The sequence below is a fragment of the Eurosta solidaginis genome, chromosome 3 (genome assembly GCF_040869045.1).
Source record: "Eurosta solidaginis isolate ZX-2024a chromosome 3, ASM4086904v1, whole genome shotgun sequence".
Taxonomy (NCBI): domain Eukaryota; kingdom Metazoa; phylum Arthropoda; class Insecta; order Diptera; family Tephritidae; genus Eurosta; species Eurosta solidaginis.
This window is the reverse complement of record NC_090321.1, coordinates 12,554,018-12,579,213: the sequence shown is the minus strand read 5'-3', so window position 1 is coordinate 12,579,213 and position 25,196 is coordinate 12,554,018. Positions and strand designations below refer to the sequence as shown.

Sequence of the window (25,196 nt, the reverse complement as noted above, 5' to 3'; positions counted from 1 at the left end):
GGGTAGGGGTCCTCTTTGAGCCCGTATAGGGTATTACAATGGGCCCATTGCTGGCCTAAGTAGTGAGCTGTTACCATAGTGTCCAGCTCAGCCCTCGCAACCTAACCTATCAAATAAAAAAAGCTTGATTGGTCGGATATTAATAAAAATTTCAAAACTGAATATTGAAAAACGTTTTCTAGAAAAAAAAATATTTTGCGTTTTTAATTATTAAAAAGAAACTAAAGGCTTATCTTTCTTTAAAATCAATAAAACTATAGATTTTGAGTTGCTGAACTATTGAATTGGTAAACAGGATCTGGGGTACAAGTGAAATTTTTACTTTACAGGCTGTCAAAATGTATGCCATTGATAGGTTTTCATTTAATATTTTACTCCTTACAAAGTTTATAGCATTTCCGCTCTTATATATTGCATCTTAAACGATGGGATACACTTTGTTGGTACTTTTCGTATTTGAAAATTCTTCAGATATAATAGGTAATTTGTAACGAAATAAAAATGCGGTCAAATAAATTGTACCACAGACGAATATCTTAAATTTCATTCGTACTAAAAAGGAAAATTTTTTAGAAGCAATACCCATTTTTACATATTCGAGTTCAGCATCTGAAAATCTATAAAAGGTTTAATTTTTTTTTTTTTTTGATTAGAAAAAACCTTGAAAAAAATGCAAAATCATTTTTTTTAAAACGTTTGTTAATATTTTTATTTGAAATTTTTCCGAATATCCGATTTTCCTTACATCTCTAAAAAAATTGGCCTCTCAAGCATTTTTTTTTTTTTTTTTAAATCTAGCCTTAATTATAGCTCCTCATGGAACTTGGGGGTGGGGAAGGAGGGATGGCCTGAAGGTTTAATGTGGCCATATAAATCGTTCCCGAGATGGTCGGGCCAGCACCTTAATGGTGCTGTGTTACCGGAGCGTATCGGATCTGTATCCGACAAAGGACCATCACATCGATAACACTCCCCAAAGCCTTCGGGGAGTAACTAATCGCTACAACAACAACAACAACAACAAAAGTTGTTTCAATTAGAAACAGTGGTTTGGCAAACATGAAGAGCATCTGCCTTGCAGCTGCCGTTTGGAGCCGGCATAAAACATGTAAAACAATTTGTAGGAAAAATTAAAAACGACGCAAACTGTAAATCGCGGCAAGGTTTTTTTTTTTTTTTTGTAAAAGTTCAGGAGTAAAGGGTAAAGCAATAGGTAGGTCGAAATTATTGACAGAAAACGACTTTTAGAAATTGAATGACATTATTTTATTACCTGTGATTGACCAGCAGCAAAATGTGCACAAACAAAGCACATCGAAGTTCCATACAAAACGAAACGTATCGCACAGGCTCCTTTATTCCCAGTAGTGCCTCCTAATCCCGTTTTTACGCAATCAATTGCTACATCACGAATGAAGGGCGCATGCTCTGGTCGAACATATATATATAAGCATACGCCAACCAATTGTTGATAAGTAAGCAAAACATAATCATTGTCACGAGAAATTGTCTTTTGTAACTCCTCCGCCCATAATTTGGCATTATCAGTGCTAGCAGCCATAATATTAGAGGCATTTAAATCTACAATCTCTTGAAAACCTATAGCATATATATCAACTGGTGCACTAGCATTCTCGGACGGATTATTAACATTAACTAATGCTTTAGCTCTGGCTAGGGCATGACAATCTAATAACCAAGCTGATAGTGAGTCTTTAAAAACAATACTCCGAAAATGTTTGCCTCCATTGACATTATATGTTCCAACAGCAACACGACATGTACGAGGTACTACGTATTCGGCATAACATTTACACATTTCTCTTAGAACTGTCGTTGGTGCATGTAGCATATTTGAAGGTAAAAGAATACGAGCACGATCAGCCAATTCTGATGATAACGTTGATCCAACTAATAAAATGTCAATTGCTTCTTGTTTTGAATTATCTAATAAATTATTTTGTATAGTACGTGCAGCCGAACGGGCACCATCCATTAATTTAGATCCGCCTTGTATGGCTCCAGTGCCTGCGTATATTTTACTAACTTCATTTCCATTATTTATCCACATTTGACGAAATATTTCTTCAAACCTTGAAAAGTTTTGCTTTTTATCGCCCAATTTAAGAGCATCGATTTGTTGGTTGATCATATCCAGACCTAAAAACGTTTGCACACAGTTCGTACGATCTAGACAATCCAAACAATTGGTTCGAATAACACCAAATTGTTCACGTAGTACTTGTCCCTGGGATGCGTGGAAGAATCCATAATTTACTCCACATGCTCCCAAACGTTCTTTGAGCTTCGAAAGTGCTCCAAAGTTTCCACCACGACACTCTTGATGATAATCAAAGATTATATGTGGGACATCTTTATGTGTTGACATGCTGTGATGTCTTTGAAATTCATTACTCAGCATCGCTTCACCTTCCTTGCTCCCAATCATTGAAGTACCCAAAAGATTTATGATGGCTTGATAGCCATAACGTTGTTTCATCATTGTCATATGTCGATCAAATGCTGCTGCTGCTGTCTCAAAGCCACGAGACAGTTTCACTTTGTGCGAGCCTACTTGAACGCCGGGTTGTTCCCAAAACAATGGAACCGAACCACGCGTTTGAATATAGCTAGTCACATCACTATCCACATAAACCACTTGTTCTGTTTCTACGAAATTTGCGACATGGCCTTCGTCGTTAGTTCCTTAAATCAAGAATTAGAACTAGTTCAGTATTAAATATTAAACGAATATAATTTTTATCAGCAAGAACATAGCTATTATACCAAAATTGAGATCAATTAAACAGTTTTTATCAGAAATCGTTATATGCGTGCTAGGATTTTTGGCTCATTTTCCTTTATGCTATGAGGCTATCAGCGCAGAAGTGGTGTAACCCCAAATAAATTTTTCCACTTGTTGTTGTTGTTGTTGTAGGGATAAGGTTGCTCCCCGAAGGATTTGGGGAGTGTTACCGATGTGATGATCCTTTGCGGGATACAGATCCGGTACGCTCCGGTAACAGAGCACCATCAAGGTGCTAGCCCGATCATCTCGGGAACGATTTATCGCCAGAGCCTCGTCTGTTAGTGAAACAGGATTCGCCGCAGATAGGTGAGGTTGACAATTGGGTTTGGAGAAGCTATATATTGCGCTGGCAACCTGAAGGGTTGAATCTGAAATTTTAGTCGTCTCTTACGACAGGCATACCTACCGCGGTTATATTTTGACCCCCTAACCCGATGGGGTTGCCACTGTTGTTGTTGTTGTTGTAGCGATAAGGTTGCTCCCCGATGGCTTTGGGGAGTGTTATTGATGTGGTGGTCCTTTGCCGGATACAGATCCGGTACGCTCCGGTACCACAGCACCATTAAGGTGCTAGCCCGACCATCTCGGAAACGATTTATGTGGCCACATTAAACCTTCAGGCCATTCCCCCTCTCCACCCCCAAGTTCCAAGAGGAGCTTGGGCTCGCCAGAGCCTCGTCTGTTAGTGAGACAGGATTCGCCGCGAAGAGACTTTTAAGGTCAGTTAGTTTTCAATACCAAGAGGCGGCGGCTCTTTGTACTGCATTGAAGGTTCATAATGTAAGAATAAATTTTACACCCAACAGTAACATACAGGTTACATCGCTTTTTTACTGATAGCCACATACATATATTTCTGCGATATGATCATATTCAATTACAAATAAATGTAGAAAAGTTGTCATACCCCGAACGTTAAATCGTGTTCCAGCTCGTTCACAACTTAATCTTGAAATTATAGCTGCACGTGCTTGTTTAGCTCCAATGTAAACAGTGCGTATCTCAACGGATCCACACATTGCCTTTAATAACCACGATAGACAGTCGACACCAAATCTAAGCATATGAATATGCATCATTCGATTCCAAAAGAAACGGTTATCAGTTTCCGTTGTTTGTTGACGTCGTTGCGCACATAAAGTTATATCGAACTTTTGTAAATGACTGGACATGGTAGCATTAGAATGAGCAAAATAAAAAGTACCCGAGTTTAAAAGTTTACGGCACTCAGAAATTTTATCTTCATTTGGAGCTGCGTTTTGTAAAGACACAAACTGTGTTTGGGTAATTCGAAAAACTTCTACGTCGCAAATTTTGCCCATTGACACGCATCCCGTAACTAGCACCAGAAACAGTACCGTACTTTCGCCGGCATTTAATTGCAGCACACCAAGGCAACCATATGCGTCGCACAATTTTGTATACTGCTTACGGATAACGTCTGTTTCTTGGCTTGTAAGTAGAGCAACCGCGTGTGATTCAAATAGAATACTATCATTTTTATTACGATGCTCCAGAAGAACGCTATAAGGTGATGGCGGTATTGACTTTTCCAATACACGTATTACTTTGGACATCGCCATGTGGTTTTTGTTTTGATAGTCGACAAAATATCTTGTTATTCAAAATACGTTTGTTGTTGAAGATACTGTTTACTGCTCTTTGTACATATGTGGGTATTTTACATCTGAAAATGAACGAAAATTGTCTTGATAATGGTTATATTTATTAGCTATGTATCAATATGGATATTTTAATAACGTTTAGAATAGAATGAAATATGCACTTGCATTAGCATGCAATTAACGCACAGCTTTTTCATCAGATAAAGTTCAGGAAACGTTTTCGGAAGGTTTTAAAGGATCTTAAAATTGGGATGTTGTGCTTTAACTGCATTGATATGTTTATAAGCGGACGAAAGTTGTGAAGCCGTGAGTGTTTCTGGTTAACGGTTTTTTGCATTTTTTTCTTTGTTTTATTATCCGCATTATTCTGATTGCCCAAATGCAGCCCCCTGCGGGTAAGGGGTCCCATGGTAGGCATACCAATCCTGGCGAGCATTGCGGGCACGTGTATCGCTTGCGTGATCACGATCAATGAAATGCATATGTACCGCGAGGAACAGGATAAGCCATTTTTGACATGTATATGTACTATGTGTCGCTTGATGCTTGTCTTACCCCCTGCCCTTGAGATTGGCCCCCTAGTGGGAGATTCGCCGGGGCTGTGGTTTCATATCGCGTGTTGGCTTTTTCCTTAATGTGAGTGGGTTCACTTTTGAAAAGTTGACAATAAAGCATACTTACGACCAATGGCGTCCTCAACCTCTTTAGCGGTGATGGTGATTGGTGACGCGCTGAATTTGTGTTTATGTGCGCGTCTATTGGCTCTCCGTCTATCTTTGTCGACCGTAGGATGCATTATATATTGTCGGCAGAAAGCGCTCGCGCATTTTTTCGCGTCCGACAGCACTTTGTCGCCAAAGGCGATTGAAACTTTGTCTTTGTGCTTAGTCGGATTCGATAGGGACTTCACGGTGGACCAAAGTTTACCCACACCGGTAGAGAGGTTACAACCTCTTAGGTGCTCCTCCCATTTCGCCCGCTTGTGTTCATCTACAAGCAATCTGATGCGTTGGTTTATATCCCTTATTTGGGGGTCGCCTGGATCAAGCTGTCTTATAAGGTCACGTTCTCTCGCTAAGTTTGCGGCCTCCGCCGGGAAGTGGGGCCGGATTTCGGGAATTCTCCAGGCGGGAATGAAATGTGCCGAGGCGGATTTAATGACCTTACGGGCAGCTAGGCGGCTGTCTGTAAAGGATTTATATTCTTCCCACTTTCCTTTTTTGAAGTTTATGAAAGTGCGTTTTTCAGTGACGATGAAGTCGGCGTTACGCTCAAGCGAAATAAGTATGGGCAGGTGGTCGGATGCCAATGTTACCATCGGCTGCCAGTTGACGCAGTTTACGAGTTCTGCGCTCACGATTGAGATACCTGGCGAGCTGTGACAGCTTCCTACCATACGTGTAGGGGCGTCTCCGTTTATTGTGCAGAACGTCGTTTCTTCTATTTGATCCGCCAATATCTCACCCCTACTGTCCACCCGCAAGTTTGAATGTCATAGATCATGATGGGCATTGAAATCGCCTAAGATAATACGATTGTTGCCAGTGAGTAAGGCCCTGATATTAGGGCGGTATCCACTGGGGCAACAGGTGGCAGGAGGGATGTAGATGTTGATGATTTCTAGGTTTGTATCGCCTGACCGGACAGATAGGCCTTGACGTTCTAAGACATTGTCCCTGCGGTCGATGCCAGGATCAAATATATAATATTGCACAAAGTGGTGTATGATAAACGCGAGACCGCCTCCATTTCCGCTCTCGCGGTCTTTCCTGTGGACGTTATACCCAGAGCAGGTCTGCAATGCAGATCTTGCTGTGAGTTTAGTCTCTTGAATCGCAGCAATGCAGTTCTTCCCCGATGAATTTGGCAATCAAGCATTTCCTTCGGGGTAATGCGGTCACTTCAGCCTTCGAAATAGACAATAAAGCATTCTCTTTGGAGTATTGCGGTCGCTCTTCCTTGGAAAGTTGGTTGATTCTCCAAGAAGGGTAAAGCAGCCTATTTACTTATTTTTGCCTTAGCATAAATATTTCCAATATGCTTCTGCGGAGGGTCAAAGAAAAAATTTAAAACATCCCTAAATTGTTGTTGTTGTTATTGTAGCAATGCTCGCCCCACCTAATAGCCGCGACCGATCACAAATTGTCATCAATATCCTCTAACGGGAGTCCAAGGAAACTTGCCGTTTCAACATGGGTGGACCATAAGGAAAGGGGGGTTAGAGGCGTTGGTTCCACATTACAATTGAAGAGATGGTTGGTGTCATGTGGGGACACATTCCAAGTGGGGCATACATTTTGTATGTCGGGGTTGATTCTGGATAGGTAAGAGTTTAACCTGTTACAGTATCCAGAACGAAGTTGAGCAAGAGTGACACGCGTTTCTCTGGGGAGTATGCGTTCCTCTTCCGCAAGTTTTGGATAATTTTCGTTAAGTACTGGATTCACCGGGCAATTCCCGGCATAAAGGTCCGACGCCTGTTTATGGAGTTCACCAAGGACCTGCTTGTGTTTTTTCACTTCATACGGCAGGGTTCTCAGGTGCCGTATTTCCTCAAAATGCTTACGGAGATGACTCCTTAAGCCCCTAGGCGGTGCTGGTTCATCAATCAGATGTCTGTTGGGATGCCCAGGTTTCTGGGTATTCAACAGGAACTGTTTGGTCAGCATCTCATTTCTCTCCCTGATGGGGAGTATTCTCGCCTCATTATGCAGATGGTGTTCTGGGGACATAAGAAGACAGCCCGTGGCGATTCTGAGAGCAGTATTTTGGCAGGCCTGTAGTTTCTTCCAGTCGGTGATTTTTAGGGTTGGCGACCATATGGGTGACGCGTAGCACGTAATCGGCTGGCTAATTGCTTTGTATGTAGTCATGAGCGTTTCTTTATCTTTTCCCCAAGTACTGCCAGCGAGGGATTTGAGGATTTTGTTACGGCTCTGAATTCTCGGAACAATTGCGGCTGCGTGCTCACCAAAAGGTAGATCCTGATCAAACGTCACACCCAAGATTTTGGGGTGTAGGACAGTCGGTAGCGTAGTGCCATCGACGTGGATGTTCAAAATGGTCGACATTTGGGGCGTCCATGTTGTAAATAAGGTCGCGGAAGATTTAGTCGGTGATAATGCCAGGTTTCGCAAGGCGAAAAAACTGGAGAGATCAGGGAGGTAGCCGTTTATTTTATTGCACAGCGCATCGATCTTTGGGCCTGGGCCTTTGGCCATTATTGTGCAGTCATCGGCGTAGGAAACGATTGTGACTCCTTCCGGTGGTGAAGGTAGCTTAGATATGTAGAAATTAAACAAAAGTGGGGATAGGACACCACCCTGTGGCACCCCCTGTTTAATTCTCCGATGCCTGCCGACCACCCAGATAATTTGCGGTCCACCTTTTAAGACATGGGGGAAGGGTAGACCCTTCCAGGTCCTGCAGTAACGAGCCATGGTTGACCGTATCAAAAGCTTTTGATAGGTCTAGCGCTACGAGTACTGTTCTATGGTGGGGGTATTGATTTAAACCGCAATTTATCTGGGTGCTAATGGCATTTGGCGCGGTGGTAGTGCTATGGAGTTTTCTGAAGCCATGCTGATGAGGGGCTAGCTGCAAATTTGCTTGGAAATAAGGGAGCAAAATGGCTTCAAGCGTCTTTGCCACTGGCGATAGGAGAGATATCGGACGATACGACTCACCTATGTTAGCTGGTTTTCCAGGCTATAGTAGCGGGACCACCTTGGCCATTTTCCATTTCTCAGGTATGACAAAGGTGGAAAGAGACAGATTGAAGACATGCGCTAAATATTTGAACCCCTCTTTCCCTAGGTTTTTAAGCATCGGCATGGCTATGCCGTCTGGGCCCACTGCTTTGGATGGTTTAGCACGACCAATGGCGTCCTCAACCTCTTTAGCGGTGATGGTGATTGGTGACGCGCTGAATTTGTGTTTATGTGCGCGTCTATTGGCTCTCCGTCTATCTTTGTCGACCGTAGGATGCATTATATATTGTCGGCAGAAAGCGCTCGCGCATTTTTTCGCGTCCGACAGCACTTTGTCGCCAAAGGCGATTGAAACTTTGTCTTTGTGCTTAGTCGGATTCGATAGGGACTTCACGGTGGACCAAAGTTTACCCACACCGGTAGAGAGGTTACAACCTCTTAGGTGCTCCTCCCATTTCGCCCGCTTGTGTTCATCTACAAGCAATCTGATGCGTTGGTTTATATCCCTTATTTGGGGGTCGCCTGGATCAAGCTGTCTTATAAGGTCACGTTCTCTCGCTAAGTTTGCGGCCTCCGCCGGGAAGTGGGGCCGGATTTCGGGAATTCTCCAGGCGGGAATGAAATGTGCCGAGGCGGATTTAATGACCTTACGGGCAGCTAGGCGGCTGTCTGTAAAGGATTTATATTCTTCCCACTTTCCTTTTTTGAAGTTTATGAAAGTGCGTTTTTCAGTGACGATGAAGTCGGCGTTACGCTCAAGCGAAATAAGTATGGGCAGGTGGTCGGATGCCAATGTTACCATCGGCTGCCAGTTGACGCAGTTTACGAGTTCTGCGCTCACGATTGAGATACCTGGCGAGCTGTGACAGCTTCCTACCATACGTGTAGGGGCGTCTCCGTTTATTGTGCAGAACGTCGTTTCTTCTATTTGATCCGCCAATATCTCACCCCTACTGTCCACCCGCAAGTTTGAATGTCATAGATCATGATGGGCATTGAAATCGCCTAAGATAATACGATTGTTGCCAGTGAGTAAGGCCCTGATATTAGGGCGGTATCCACTGGGGCAACAGGTGGCAGGAGGGATGTAGATGTTGATGATTTCTAGGTTTGTATCGCCTGACCGGACAGATAGGCCTTGACGTTCTAAGACATTGTCCCTGCGGTCGATGCCAGGATCAAATATATAATATTGCACAAAGTGGTGTATGATAAACGCGAGACCGCCTCCATTTCCGCTCTCGCGGTCTTTCCTGTGGACGTTATACCCAGAGCAGGTCTGCAATGCAGATCTTGCTGTGAGTTTAGTCTCTTGAATCGCAGCAATGCGGATGTTGTGCCGCTTCATGAAATCGACTATCTCCGTAATCTTCCCAGTTAGTCCATTACAGTTTAACTGCAGAATTCTGAAGTGCAAAAGGAGAGACGTCGCCACTCTGGGGGTAAGTGACGGGTGACTACGCCTGGTTTGGGGAAGGCGAGGACTCAATTGCTGTTGTGGCCCTAGGACTGGGCGTCCTTGGGCAAGCATTAGGGTACCCGGATGATTTGGGTTTGCGACCTGGCAACATGGTGCGATGAAACCCGTCGGGGGGTTGCCGTCGCGGAGACCAGAACATCTAGGGAAGTGGCACCACCCAAGGCAGGAGCTGTATTGGGCGGATGTCGCAAACATATATATTCTGTGCTGACAAACGGTGCAAACGGAGGTAGGGACTAAGAGTCTGTTTCCCTGACCTACACGATTGCTGCCGGAAAAGAGGGGGGGGGGGGGGGGGGGGGGGGGAGAAGATGGGGGCAGGGGCTGTTGCTCAGCATTGCTTCCGACTCTACTACGAAGATTGTAGTTATGAGTGGTAGCAGCTGTTTGAGTTGTTGACGCCGTGGGGCGCGAGCAGCAGCGGGTACTTGTTGTGGCTTGCTGAGCAGCGGGGCTGCTTGCAGGTAGGGGAGGGGCGCTTAGACGTAGACTACGGGACGCCCTTGGGCGTGAACAGCAAGGAGCCACAAAAGATTTATAAAAGTTACGTGGACGTCGGGTTTTGGGATCAAGCCCAGAACAACCTGTCCGATGCAACCATCCCTTGCACGAGACACACTGAACAGAGTATGACCGTCCTAAAAAGATTCTCTTCCGGCAGATGCAGCAAAACCATTTCTCAGGACCGGGGTCAGGAGACGGACCCGGATTGGATTCGACGCCTTCCCGGAGTAAGAGAATATGGAGCAGTCCTGCTGCAAGGAGCTGCTGGGAGGATGACAATTTGTGGGAGGGACGAAACAAATTAGATGGGGTCACACTGAAATGACAGTCCTTGGTCGGGAAAAATCCCGAGTCGCTCCGGTACATAGAACCGACTGCCTTGGGAATTGTTCGGTGTATCCTGTATGTAAATGGCGACAAGCATATGCCTATCGTTTTTGGATAACAGTTGATAATTGGAACAGTGAGTTTTGCGCACTCTTCTTTTTGAGATGCACTAAAGCTGCGTTGGGCTATGCTGAACGGTTGGCATCTGATCTAGAATAAATGTGATTAGTACTTGTAGCAATAGTAGATTCTACAGCAAAGGACATTGCAATTCGATGTGCCGTAAAGGTAGTACTCATATCCATTAACTGTGATGCAGGATATCCTGATACTCAGAAAAGGTTGTTTACATCTTTTAATACTTGTATTAAATTTGTGGAATTGTATCATGTCCCAAGCGTCAGAAACGAACTATTTATGCTTGAAAAAGAATGGTAAAGGAACCCAACTTGGAGTTGTCATACGTGGGAGGACAGCAGAATTGAGAAAATTCATCAGCTAAATAGAATAGTATTGTATACAGAGGGCTCGAAGACGCCAGAGGGGATTGGATCTGGAGTCGTTGGACCCAGAGCCAATATATCAACACCCCTGGGAGCATACCCGAGCATTTTTCAAGCGGAAGATTTCGCATAAGCCAGTGTGCTGACCTGAACCTTTAGCACGAATACTCCAATGAAACAATTGCCAGTGACAGTCAGGCTGCCCTCAAGGCGACCTCGGCGTCTGAAATAAAATCAGCACTGGTCCTTGAGTGCGTTGAAAAACTAATCAACTAGGAGCACACAACGAACTTCTGTTGGCCTGGGTTCCTGGCCACAGGGGAGTTGAGGGTAATGAGCAGGAGGACAGCCTAGCCAGAGAGGCAGCAACGACACGACCTATAGGTCCTGAACCGTTCCTGCCAGTAGGCCCGCAGGAAATTAATGGGGCATCTATCAGTAGAAGAAAGGGAAAAGAGGGACGAACACTGATGCAGTATGCCAGGCCTGAGACAATCTAAGTTACTGTGAGGGGGTTACAACACAACTCGATATAGGGCATTAATAGGCTTCTCGAAAGATAACCTAAGAATCCTAACAGCTATTCTTACATGACACTGTAGACTTAACAGTCACATGCAAAACTGGGTATATCATCGAACAACACATGTCGATTTTGTGATCGATCAGCGGAGACGGCGGACCATGTACTCCTGGAGTGTGACGCTATCTAAAGACGTAGGGCTAAGTTTATGGGCTCACCATGGTCAGAGCATTCTCACATCAAATCCCTCAAACCCAGTGAACTGCTAGGGTTCATCAGAGATGCCGGCTTAGATGAGGTGCTGTGAAGCAGCAGAGTGCACAATATACCAATGGTCGCAGTGCGATCCTCAATTAATTATCTATCAATCTGCGATGTACCCGGATACCAGTCTACTTAAAATGGGATGGAGCTTTGATATACTCCGTATCTTGCCAAGGTAAAGCCCTTGTTATTGTATTGGGCATGGAACATGTGGCCGATAGTTGGGCCACTGATCATGCAATTAGATCCTTTGTTTGAGGCTTGGGCAGGAACTCATGTTAAAAGCATACTTTTATTTTTCCAAATGCAGTCAAAAAGATAATCGGAACTAAGCTGATTATTTTCAGTTTTCTATAATAATTCACAACAGGGGTCGACAGCTAATACGCCTTCAAAAAAGTAGGACGATGTGCCAAATGAACTCGATTGTTTTTGTTGTTATATCGGCCTACTGATTTGTAAGATCGCGGGTTCGAATCGAGCTCACGGCCTAACAATAATTATTTTATCATTATTATGATAAATATTTTCTTAATTGAAAAAATTATTAAATTAGAATAAAAGAAAGAAAGAATGTGGACAACTGCCAAAGCTCGTTGTATAGATCCATTTCGGGAACTGCACGATTATTGACACAAAGGCCAAGAAGCGTCTTAGCAGTCGACCCCGTGGTAATTATTTCCCCGCTTTTGTCGACGGAAGTTCTTTGCTGATACCTTCCATTAATTCAATCGTTATCAATTTTGAAGACAATGTTTGCACGACCAATATTTATTCGATAATTACATACACACATTTGTATGCACATACAAGACAAGTCACTGTTTTATATAAGCACGAAACTCAGGTTGAAATAAATATTTTCTCTATCCCCCGTATTAATATATATACTAGATTGTCTGAAGTTTCCGCCCCTTCAGAATCCAGTTACGTGCCACCGATGGATTTTTCACAATACTATCCAGCCTGAAGTAATTCTGAAAACGTTCACATATATTTCACTTTAAAATCATGAAAGTCTTTCTTTCCTCATTAACAAAAAATATTTTATATTAATGCAAATGCAGTTTTTACATTTATTTTTTTTTTTTAGAGATGTGATTGTTTTTACATTTACAACGATTTTCCGCTATAAACAATCGCGATGATGAAAAACTGCAATGGTTCCAAAATACACTTGTGTAGGAATGTCATTCTGTATATCGATATATTTATTCAATGTATCCGATATATGGCGCTACCGATAATTTCGATGCATATTTTTCAGGAATGTCATTAAGGGCTGATTAATGGTGACTTATAACCATAAAACCATAACCAGATAAAACAGCTGATCGAACTTATGGAAATCAATGTAATCGATTAATAGTGCCATACCATAACGCTAACGCCATAACCATACCATAGCCAACCAATTGGTTTTTGATTTCTCGCCATAACCATAACCTAAAAATATTTGAGTTGGTGAATTTAAAACCTTTTTGTAAATTTATTCATTGTTTTGGATGTTCGTAATTTTTTGTGTTTTCTTCATTAGACGGCCCATACATGACACAAAAGCCATGCGCAAATATAAAACGACGGAATTTGTGCAAATGAAAATTTTGAAATACACGGCTCAAAAACACTGCGCAATATTCATTTTTAATGTAGCGCAACAAATGAAACATGTGTTTTAATTGTATAAAAAAGGCACTAATTGTATGAAAAAAACACTATTTATTTTCCACAGTGCTGGTAATTGACAGTATAAGTCGAAAAACTCGCACCAGAAGCATTTATTTTCCATTGTATTTATAATTTTTATATTTTAGTTGCAAGACCAGCTCAACTCATTGCAGCACTGTGCAATATTCATTTTTCAACTAGCGCAACAAATGAAACATGTGTTCTAATTGATAAACAATTATTATATATTATTGAATTTGTGTGAATTCCTGTTACAAGCTAGAGATGGTCCTTACGCCTTCGATATTAACATTTTTAAGCAATGTTATATTATCAGAAACCACAGGTAAACTGTGTAAGATTCACCACACACGAAGAAAAAAACCTTTGTGCAATATTTGCAGACATGCGTAAATATCAAAATCGTTTTGATTTTAGCGCAGTTCTCTGCGCAAATAGCGCAACCAGTGCACACACCGGGCAAATCCTTGTGCAAATTGGTAATTGGCACAAGGATACTTGAGCCATGTAATTGGCGTATAAATCTAACGCGCTGTCAAAGTGTCTAAGCGGAAAGATGCGACCGTTAATGTAAAACCGCCATAAATATCATCGCCCTAAATCCAGATTTAAGCCGGACGCTTAATCATCGCCGAAATATATATCTATGTCATAAAACCATGAGACCCTTATCACTTTCTTTGCTTTGAAGCGACCAAAACTTTTATGCAAATCAACCTCTACATGGAATGCCTTTTTTGGATTTCTTTGCACGTCAAATCGTCAAAGTAACAAGCCAGCCTAATATAATCGCACGAAGTAATTTTCTGTCAAAAATGTCTCATGCACATACGACTTGTATAATAGCAACCGAAATTGATTTTGCTGTGTAAAAACCTAACTCTATTTCCAATTTTTGTTCTGCGTGACATTTAGGTTTGACGTTTGCACACATGCTTTACATTGTCGCCACGCATGCTTATTTCGGTTCGGGCAAAAAACGCCGGTTGTTTGCGTGCGCTAAAAAACGCAGTGGGTGTTTTGTTAGGTTGGCTTGTAAAGCAAGGGGGCAAGCCTTTAGGGTCCATTACTGATACTTAGCATAGACTTAGCCAAGATACTCCACTTGGCGTATACAATCTGGCACCTTAATCATCTGTTTTCCAGCTGTCATTTTATTGTGAAATATTTCCTAAAAAAGTGGCGATTTTTAAACAAAGCTAATTTTGAGTACTACAATTAAATTATGAGTGTAGAAATTAATAAACAAAATAAAAATAAATATCAATTTGTATGACAAAATGTCAAAATGAAATGGAAACAAACAAATGGCATCTCAAAATGTAAACGCCACTTAGAACTTACATAGAAAATCAAAATTCAACAGACTTCTAAGTCAAGTTAAGTGTTCCTAAGTTTTGAGTAATCAGTAATATGCAATGTTCATTTAACAGAACTTTAAGTGACAGTTCTCAAGTCAAGTCTAAGCTAAGTATGAGTAATGGGCCCTTTTTTTGTAAGTACGGCATAATGGGGGAAATTAACGTATCGAGTTATTAAACAATCTAGTGATCGAACCAAAAAGGAAAAAATCGAGTAAAACTGTGAGCTAATCGGCACTATGTGGCAACATCTGGAACTTTACTCTCCCGCGTATCGAATCATGCTCTCTGTTTACAACTCGCACATGACACCAAGAGAAACAGCTGATATTTTCATGAAAAAATTGTATTTGTATCGTGTATCGTGGATATTTTATTGTGCATGAAAACTCTGTCAAAGAGCTAAAAATAACAGAGGAATTTTTCAAACAGAATAAAAGACACATTTTTTATATAAATGTGGAAAAGCTTTGGATTGACATATATTTTAACTTCGATTTTTTTTTTTTTTTTGGTGAACAATTTAGTATCATTTCACACGAAAAAGTTTTCCTCTGTTAATAGTTTGAAAATTAATATTGTGAAACATGTCCAATGTTATCAATAAAGGAACGGTTGCTGAATTCGATGCCAAATATGGAATTTTGGATTTAAACACGCCACCGAACACGTTGATGTGCGGCATCTACAAACAGTACAGCAACGTTCGTAATTATGTATTTCTGCTGCTATTAAAAAGATAATTATATTTGCAGAAGCTTCGCTTACTATACTTTGCGTTCAAGGCTACCGGTAACTCTTACAACTATAATAAACAACATAACACGAGACAAGGACGACTTGGTGTTAGAGTTTGGAGAGGTCAGTATGCCAATTATTACACAAATCAAAAAACCAAAGGGGTCGTACAATTTACCGTAGTTGTAGGAACATATTATGTATGTGCTGCGTTATGTAACTAAAATATGGATGTAAGCACATAAACGGAATCACACCCCAGCTATTCTTAAATTTTCATTTATGGATACGATTATCTACACCTTTTCCAGTTTAAGTTCAGAAAATTACAATTCAAGTTCAGAATTTCCAATTTATATTCAGAAATTTACAATTCAAGTTCAGAAATTTACAATTCAAATTCAGAATTTTCAATTCAATTTCAGAAAATTACAATTCAAGTTCAGAAATTCCAATTTAAATTCAGAAATTTACAATTCAAATTCAGAAATTTACAATTCAAGTTCAGATATTCCCATATAAATTCAGAAATTTCCAATTCAAGTTCAGAAATTACAATTTAAATTCAGAAAATTTAAATTCAAGTTCAGAAAATTACAATTCAAGTTCAGAATTTTCAATTCAAGTTCAGAAAATTTGTCGGGTATTTTTTTTTCATCCAATGGAAATAAATGTATGTGAGATGGTATCTATGTGTTAAGGAAGCATTGGACATCTTAACTCGTTTAAATCAATTTTGCGAGATACCGAAGAAAAAAACTCTCGCTCATAAGAAGCAATTGCAATGCCATCCAGCTATATTCTTAGCGTGTTAACCATTGATCTGCACTGAGTATGACAGCAGTGATGACGAAGATATGACCACTTAAACAGTCAACGGAGCATACAGGTACTGTCTGCATAGATCTCGGCGCCTTATGTCAAAATATCTCAACTTATCCGCCATCATCATCATTCATTATGAATTGGCACTTAATCGCGATTTTGGCCAGCTTTCCCTGTTTCGCGGTAACTGACGGCGATTGGGAGCACCATGAGAGGTCAAGTCTTCCTCCACCTTCGCAACTCTGTGAAGGTCTCTCCCTTCCACTGCTTCCAAACATGGTCAACGAAGCATCAACACTTCCGCAAGTAACATATATGTAAGTATAAAATTAATTAATTAAAATAACTTTTGAAAATTAACACTCTACTTATAAATTTCTGAATTCGAACTGTAATTTTCTGAACATGAAATGTAAATTTCTGAACTTGAATTGTAATTTTCTGAACTTGAAATGAAAATTCTGAACTTGAATTGTAATTTTCTGAACTTAAATTGTACTCATTTAAATTGGAATTTCTGAACTTGAATTGAAAATTTCTGAATTTAAATTGGAAATTCTGAACTTGAATTGTAATTTTCACAACTTGAATTGCAATTTTCTGAACTTGAATTGTAAATTCCTGAACTTAAACTGGAAAAGGTGTAGAAGTATCAACGGGGTCAAATAAAACCGTGAGATCGACACTAGGGCTGATAGCAAGAGATGCTTGTATCCAATCGTATCCGATTGATAACACACACAGCATATAAAGTAATCATAAAAGCGCTCATTTTTCGACCACAAAAAAATCTTTCGTCCGTAGAAAATGGTACCCTGGACGCGTCCCTTCTTGACTAGACTTTTTATACATCATGAAAATAAAATGAAGTATTAAGTTTCTCACGCATCTCAAACTTTGTGAGTCCTTAAAGGAAAAAGATAAACCCCACAAGGTTGGCAATCTGGTTTGATGCAGCCATGTCCATCTGTTTGAACGCAATCTAGTCCGTCTATGTTTAAGATATGTTGATAAAATTTTGTGAGTGGATATATTTAGGTGTCCGATTAGACGTTTGTCGGAACCGACCCGATCGGACCACTATGGCATACATCCCCCATACCAACCCATTGATCAGAAAATAAGTTTTTTGTCATATCCTCCTCAATTTATGACACATAAGCTTCAAATTTCACCAAGTGTTATTCCTTATAACCGATTGGTAAAATTTTCTAGTTTCTGTCTTATTTGAACAGCTATAAGCTTCGAATTTCACCAAACGCTTATGTATGCGGCATTATTTTTGTTTGTAACACAACAACCAATTGTTCAGGTTAGAAGCTTTATGAGCTTTAAATTGCACCAAATGATTACGTATGTCGCATATTTTCTTGAATGAAAAAATCATATATGTAGATCGGTAGTATATATAGTACCTATTATTCAGATAAGAGATTGTTGTTGTTGTTGTAGCAATAAGAATACTCCCCGAAGGCCTTGGGGAGTGTTATCAATGTTCATGGCCCTTTGCCGGATGCAGATCCGGTACCAAGCCCGACCATCTCGGGAACGATTTGATTTGCCCACATGCGACCTTCTAGGCCATACCGCCCTCCCACCCCCTAGATTCATGAGGAGTTCGGGGTCGCCAGAGCCTCTGCTGTTAATGAAACAGGATTCGCCACCGATAGTTGAAGTTGACAATTGGGTTTGGACAAAATAGTTGATTTTTAATACAAAAGGCTTAGTATTTCAAAAGCTATTCCGAAATAATGCCTTTATCTTATCATGCTAAAGATATATGCAACCCTGTTCATTTTTAGAAATCCCGTGAAGAAATCAAGAACATTATCGGCTTAATATCAAAGTTAAAATACCAACTACAAACAGACAAAGAGCTTGAACCATTCAATGGAATAGGTGAGTAAATTCCACTTCGGGTATGGACTGTACAATTAATAGCTATATAGTAATAAAACCTTCGAGGAGATAAAGATTGGATTTCTTCTGCAGTTTGAGGCGGACTGCTTTTTATTATTACTACAAGTTAACGGGAAGTTCGTGCTTTAAGCCCACTCCGACCAGAACCTGCTGAAGTAAATTCTCACTGAAAAGCTTTTCGCGGCGAAGCACACTCAGACGGTTTGCCAAATCATTACCGAATTATAATCCTGTTGAAAAAGGGACTACAGAGCATTTTTTATGTTATTAGCTTTTTGCATGAAGCTTGAATCTCCAATATGATATTGCATCACACTACATCTATACCACGGTGGGCTTCTATTTTTAAAATTTTAATATGACTGGTTTATGCAAAAAATGCCCATCAAGACTAGTTATTAAAATGCTCTTCGAACATAGCTAATCATTGGAGGGATATTGATGGAAGAGCAAAATATTGCTAACGGAAAAAATGTTGATTGACTTATCTACTTTTGCCATTACCATATCTAAAATAGGATGATTTTGCTTTTATTTTAGAACCAGATAAGGAAGTTTGGAATAATTTTATAAATCAGCTAGAGAGTGGAAAAAATTGTTTTTTCAAAACTTGTTGGCTTTATGCGGAATGTTATATATATCGTCGACTATCATCTTTCTTCGAAAACTCTCAAATGCTAACGAAATTTGACCATTTCGCTAAACAAAAACAAAAAGCCCTCGTTAATTCTATTGAGTTCATGGAAGAAATACTAAATGTTCTGCGAAAAATTGATTGTACTTCTGACTCTTTTCGATTATTATTAAAGGTAATTTTAGGTTCCAGCAGACCTGTTAAGAAAGGATTAATGCCCATTAGCGGAACTTCAAGCTATCTTGTTAACTCAAAGTTAAAGAAGGGTTAACCTCCGCCATTTTCAAAAAAATTTAAATTTAGCTCTGAGTTAAAAAGATGCCGTTTTACAAGTGGGCCTAAGATGAGTAATTTATTTATTAATCATTTCTTATAAAGAATTGATTATACTTTAAAATTAAAACCCGCGAAATAAAAAAAAGTATGTAATATGTAAACTTTTTGATTGTTTTCAACTGTAATTAAAAAACAATTAAGCAATTCACAAGGTCTCCTATTCGCCGTATGTGCTATGTTTTAATAAAATTTTATATTGGCAACTGTTTAGGTCCGAGGCCCAAATTTCCTTTACTTCACGCCACCCCAACGTCGCGACCGTTTCAACCACTTACTACCACCATTCCGCTTACGGGTACGTATATTGCATGTTCGCATAGTTAATTTGTTAACCCTTTCGCTATATAATATCCATATGGATACATTCAACTTTGTGGGGCGCTGACAGTCTCCACCCTAAAAAAGTAACTTAGTTTTCAACTGTTTATTATATTTTAACGTTTAACGTTTTAACGTCACTTTTAACTGATAATAATATGTGACCCTGTCTATGAAAAGGTGGCTTATGACTCAAAAAAGAAATTGGGAGAAACAGCTGTTAAAGATAAACAATTGCCGTCTTTCAGTGAGTTTTACAGCTCGGGCTCACGCTCAATTCTCACGGGAATGCTCTGGATCATTGAGAGACTTTAGAAGCAGATGTCGTGAAATGTGATAGGCAGATGTCGCCGCTGTTTTACATTTAACTCATACGGCGAAAGGCTAAGCAGCGACATCTATTTTTGAAAAAGTAGGTATATTAAAGGCCGCGTTGCCAACCTAAGAAGAAGTAATTAACAAATAATCTGGCTCACAAATTGAACCAGACTTCTATCTGGATTTATCTGGCTCAAATCGTTGTTGTTGTATTTACATGCAAAATTATTTATCTGGCTCAGGATTTTTCCACCGGATGATAGCTAATGCATTTCTTCAGGACGTTTGTGGCTTCTTTTTGTTTTTTTTGAGTCAAAAGCCACCTTTTCATAGACCGGGTCACATAGCGTTTTAAAAAAGGCCATCTCTTTTTTTTTGTTTTTTGGAGTAAAATGGGTTTTGTTACATACAAATTACATATATATCTGGTTCTAAATGCATTAAGTACGTAGAAAAACGTTCAATTCAACATATTGCATAAGTATTTCTAAAATTTAAAAAAAGCTTCGCCGATTTTTTAAAAAATCCTTTTATCCAACGTAAGCTTTGGTTGTAAACGGTGTACACACAGAGGTTTGTTTTTAGCTCTACTGACAGCAAAATAATTTTAAAAAAATTCTAGAAGATAAAAAGATCAAGAAATTGAAAAACTTTTAACTACTTTTGTCGACTCCAATATTTCTGATTTAGATTATGAATCGGACTAATATAAACTGGCTAACAACTTATTAGATGCCTTTCAGGAAAATGAAACCTTTTTATTAGAAGAGCTTTCTCGAGAAGGGCCGTATGAGATGCACATACAGGATATAGATGTTGCTAATTACGAGGGTTCTGGGGAAGTTGATATAGTAGCAAGCCATTCAGTTAATGGGACAGTTTAAAAGAGCGGTGTTTTCCAAACTCCACAGGTGCCATTGAAAAAGGCCGACCGATTTCGTTGGAAAAAAGCTTCTTGGACCACTCCAGAAACTAATTTTACTGAATATTGCCCAAAGAAACCCATAGAGTATTCTTAGGAGTATTTTGTGGGAGAATTTCTTCAGGAAGTGGTATCTTCAACAAACCAGATGCTAATAATAAAAAATGGGAAATCTTGAAATTTGTCTACTGAAGAACGTTTAAGATTTCTTTTTCTATAAATAATGATTGGTACAATCGGTTACCCGCTTTTGGAAATGTACTGGACAATGGGCACCGTAATACCATCATTCCCCGAAAACATGTCGAGACAAAGGTTCCATTCTTTACGAAATGGGTTAAAGTTTATATCTAGTTCACTACATAGCGATAAACTGCATCTTCTCGTCCACTTTTAAATATGTTTACACAAAAGAACATACACTATTCCAAAAGATGAAAACCTCTGTGTGGATGAGATGATGGTTCCATTTAAAGAAAGGCTTTCTTTGAGGCAATATATGCCCAAGAAACCCATCAAATGCGGAATGAAACTTGTTTGCCTATGCAGCTCAAAAGGCATACTATATGATTTTCAGATATATAAAGGATATAATTTTTATGTCATTTATTAATATTTATGCCTTATTTATTGTAAAAGATGAATTTTTATGTATTTTAACACTTGAAACAAATAAAAATTTATTTTAGCATTTTTCTTTACCGTTCACAAAATTTGTATCCATATGGATACACTCCAAAAAACACATTTAGCTTAAATTTTTTTTAAAACGGAGTAGTAATTGGTATTCCAGAGGCCAATATGAGTAAGAATTGAAAAAATTGGAATTTTTAATCAAACCGTTCAAAAGTGGTAACGAAAGGGTTAATAAATAATAATAATAAAATAGGTTATCTCTACACATATACAGGCATGTAGGTATGCTCCCCTTAGAGATTTTTTGTACGTTTCAACGACTGTCCTCGACTTTTGCAGCGATTATTGAGCGAGCCACAACCGTCCCGAGGAGTCATGAACCTCTGTGCTACGGTGTGTTATTAGTTTTTATACTCAGCGTGCTTTGCACACGGAGTATATTAACTTTGATTGGATAACGGTTGGTTGTACAGGTATAAAGGAATCGAGATAGATATAGACTTCTATATATCAAAATCATCAGTAACGAAAAAAAATTTGATTGAGCCATGTCCGTCCGTCCATCCGTTATCACGATAACTTGAGTACATATTGAGTTACTGCACCAAATTTGGTACAAGAGCTTATCTGGACCCGGAATAGTTTGGTATTGAAAATTAGCGAAATCGGATGATAACCACGCCCACTTTTTATATATTTAACATTTTGGAAAACGCAAAAAGCCTGATTATTTAGTAAATAATACACCTAGAATGTTGAAATTTGACATGTGGACTGATATTGAGACTCTTGATTAAAATTTGAAAACAAAAATTTAAATGGGCGTGGCACCGCCAACTTGTGATAAAATCAATTTTACAAATATTATTAATCGCAAATCAAAAAAACATATCGTAACAAAACTCGGCAGAGAGGTTGCCTTTACTATAAGGAATGCTTGGAAGAAAAATTAACGAAATCGGTTAACGACCACTTTTATATAAAAGATTTTTTAAAGGGTCATTCATGGACGAATAAAATAAGCTATACCTTTGCAAAAAAGAGCTTTATATATATGGTATTTCATTTCCCAAGTGGATTTATAACAGTAAATAGGAAAAACTTCAAATTTTAAAAAATGGGCGGTGCACCGCCCCTTTTATGACTAAGCAATTTTCTATGTTTCGGGAGTCATAACTCCAAGAAAAATTAATGGATCGTAATAAAATTGGGTACACAAATTTTCCCTATTACAAGAAATATTTCTAGAAAAAATGGACGAAATCGTTAAAGACCACGCCCACTTTTATATAAAAGATTTTTAAATGGGTCGTAGACGAAAATAATAAGCTATATCTTAGCGAAAAAGGGCTTTGTATCAATAGAATTTTACTTTCTAAATTAAATTATAACATTCAATTTTTGAAAATGGGTGTGGCACCGCCCCTTTTATGACTAAGCAATTTTCTATGTTTCGGGAGCCATAACTCGAAGAAAAATTACATATCGTAATGAAATTGTGTACACATATTTTCCTTATAGCAGAAAATATTTCTAGTAAAAATGGACGAGATCGGTTAAAAACCACGGCAACTTAGATATAAAACAAGTTAAAAAGGGTCGTAGACTAGAATAATAAGCTATAACTTAGCAAAAACTAGTTTTGAGTCAATGATATTTCACTTATCAAGTTTTATTGTAAGAGGAAATGGGGAGAATTTTTTTTTTTAAACGGGCGGTGCCACGTGTTATGTAGAAAAGTAATTTATCTGAAATGAAATGTACAATTGAAGCCCATGCTGAGTATATAATGTTCGGTTACACCCGAACTTAGACACCTTTACTTGTTTTAAACTATATTTATTATTTTCTTTATCTATTATCCAAGCGCAACTGTGGTGCCTCCAATTCATCGGCGATCTCGCAAAACTTCAGACTTTTTCATGGAAACAACTCCAATCTAAAAATCTTACACGCATACGATACCCTTGTGAATTGCACAAATGATTTATTTAAATATTTTTCTTGGTTAATTATTTTGCAGTGCTAATCAGGAATTTTAAAAACTATAACGCCTAATAGACTCTTTTTAACTGGTCTGGTTGCAATTATAAAAAAGGCTACAACAGTATTTGATATAAATATTTATATAATACTTAAAATTGTTTTTAGCTTAATTTATGGGGCAACCGTTGTGATCTTTCAATTACATCTGGCAAAGAAATTCATCTTGACGGAAAACCTTTTGATCTTGTCCGCCGCTATGACAATAATATACTTATTGACGACTCAAATTTAATTGTTGAATGTCTAAGGACTGATAATAGCAAAAATTCAGTTGTAGAATTAATCTGTGATAATGCCGGCTACGAACTGTTTACAGACCTTGTACTTGCCGACTACATGATAAGAAGCAATTTGATAGACAAAGTTCGTTTCAATTTGAAAGCAATACCTTGGTTCGTTTCTGACACTACAATTAATGATTTTACTTGGGCGCTGCAATATTTGCAAAATCATAGCATACCTATTTTACGAGAATATGGCGAAAGGTGGCAAAAATTGTTAGATGAAAACAAATTTGAAATTGCTACAATTGATCACTTCTGGACCAGCCCATATGAATATTATAGGTAAGTTAACTCAGTAAATAAAGCTATTTCAAAATAATTAATTGAAATATAAATCTATAAATATGAAATCATTATCTTTCAGAATGTGTGATATAAACCCTGATCTGTATGCAAGGCTCTCAGAGGCTCGTCTCTTAATTTTTAAGGGAGATCTTAACTACCGTAAATTAATTGGCGATTTTTCTTGGAATTTTACTGAATCTTTTATAACATGTCTAAGGGGTGAGTTTATGATAACATAATGTATTAATTCAACATACATAGAATACCTTTTAATTTTTCTTCAGGATTTTTACCAACCAACGTTAGTAGTTTACGCACTGTAAAAGCTGACTTGATTTGTGGGCTCTTAGAAGGGCAAGCGGAAAGCATATTATCGACTAATAGAAATTGGATGACTACTGGAGATTATGGCACTATACAATTTGTAAATAGATCTGGTATAAGCAAATAATAATAAGTTCTCAATGTGAACCATATAGATCACATGTTGTTGCATTTGCATGTTAAATCTCTATCCGTATCTGGTTCATGTGTCATTGGAACACGAGGACCATGTCAGTGTACATATCGCTCATTTACTTCAATAGTGTTATAACTCAAAAACATGACTTTTGAGTTAATAACATATAAGCGTACCCAATATCACGATCTATGTTGTATAAAAAAATTTTTGTGATCCGTTAAAAATTTACCACGTGCTATAAAAATGAAAATATGTCTTTATATGGGCAACATATGGAAGTTAAAATCTTTGAATGGCTCTCCTAGAAAATTGTGTTTTTTAAGTTATGACACTATTGAAGTAAATGAGTGCTCAACATCGTATATCAGTTCTAGTCACTTTACCTATTACATTAACGAATATTTTATAATATATTGTTAATTTTTTTTATTTAAATATAAATATATTATTAAAATCTATATGTTGTTAAATTTTCTAGTCAATTTAAAAAACTGTCCTGTGTATATAATTTTAGGAAAACAGAACCTTTCGTTGTGATACCTTGTGCAGCTGGTTCTTTTGAAACCAGTTGTTTAACCCATAGTGTTCTTGTAGGGATGTATCCGCAACTAAATGTATTTGGCTACACACACATATCGTATAATTTAACTAATATTTTTTTTTTTATCTTGACAAA

The 25,196-nt window shown here is 38.7% G+C and overlaps 2 protein-coding genes across 16 annotated transcripts in view; one reads left to right on the top strand and one right to left on the bottom strand.

Moving 5' to 3' along the window:
* Window positions 1-12,909, bottom strand: part of Synj (synaptojanin) — a 566,615-nt gene extending 553,706 nt beyond the window's left edge. For 9 of the 13 annotated variants that reach the window (XR_010950493.1, XR_010950494.1, XR_010950491.1 and 6 more), the window contains exons 1-3: window positions 12,462-12,891; window positions 3,717-4,496; window positions 1,274-2,706 (exon numbers count right to left, since the gene is read on the bottom strand). Coding sequence is in view for 9 of the 13 variants with exons in the window: in XM_067770896.1 (XP_067626997.1) it covers window positions 1,274-2,706; window positions 3,717-4,392 (2,109 nt within the window). In the remaining 4 variants the exon portion in view is untranslated. Of the gene's footprint in view, window positions 1-1,273; window positions 2,707-3,716; window positions 4,497-11,699; window positions 11,806-12,461 lie in introns of those variants that run through there. The other 4 variants (XM_067770900.1, XM_067770898.1, XM_067770899.1 and 1 more) reach the window with 4 other exon arrangements.
* Window positions 12,910-15,136: 2,227 nt separating this feature from the next.
* LOC137243302 (damage-control phosphatase ARMT1-like) lies at window positions 15,137-24,980 on the top strand. 3 transcript variants are annotated; one of them, XM_067770856.1, is made up of 7 exons: window positions 15,137-15,489; window positions 15,551-15,656; window positions 18,161-18,257; window positions 18,819-19,087; window positions 23,594-24,054; window positions 24,137-24,276; window positions 24,319-24,980. In XM_067770856.1, the coding sequence occupies exons 1-7, from the start codon at window positions 15,383-15,385 to the stop codon at window positions 24,378-24,380; spliced, it is 1,242 nt and encodes a 413-aa protein (XP_067626957.1). In that variant the 5' UTR covers window positions 15,137-15,382; the 3' UTR covers window positions 24,381-24,980. The 3 variants fall into 3 exon arrangements, with proteins under 3 accessions (XP_067626957.1, XP_067626956.1, XP_067626958.1); XM_067770855.1 differs by having other exon boundaries at window positions 15,144-15,489; window positions 24,342-24,980; XM_067770857.1 differs by lacking the exons at window positions 18,161-18,257; window positions 18,819-19,087 and having other exon boundaries at window positions 15,145-15,489; window positions 24,342-24,980.
* The last annotated feature ends 216 nt before the right edge of the window (window positions 24,981-25,196 follow it).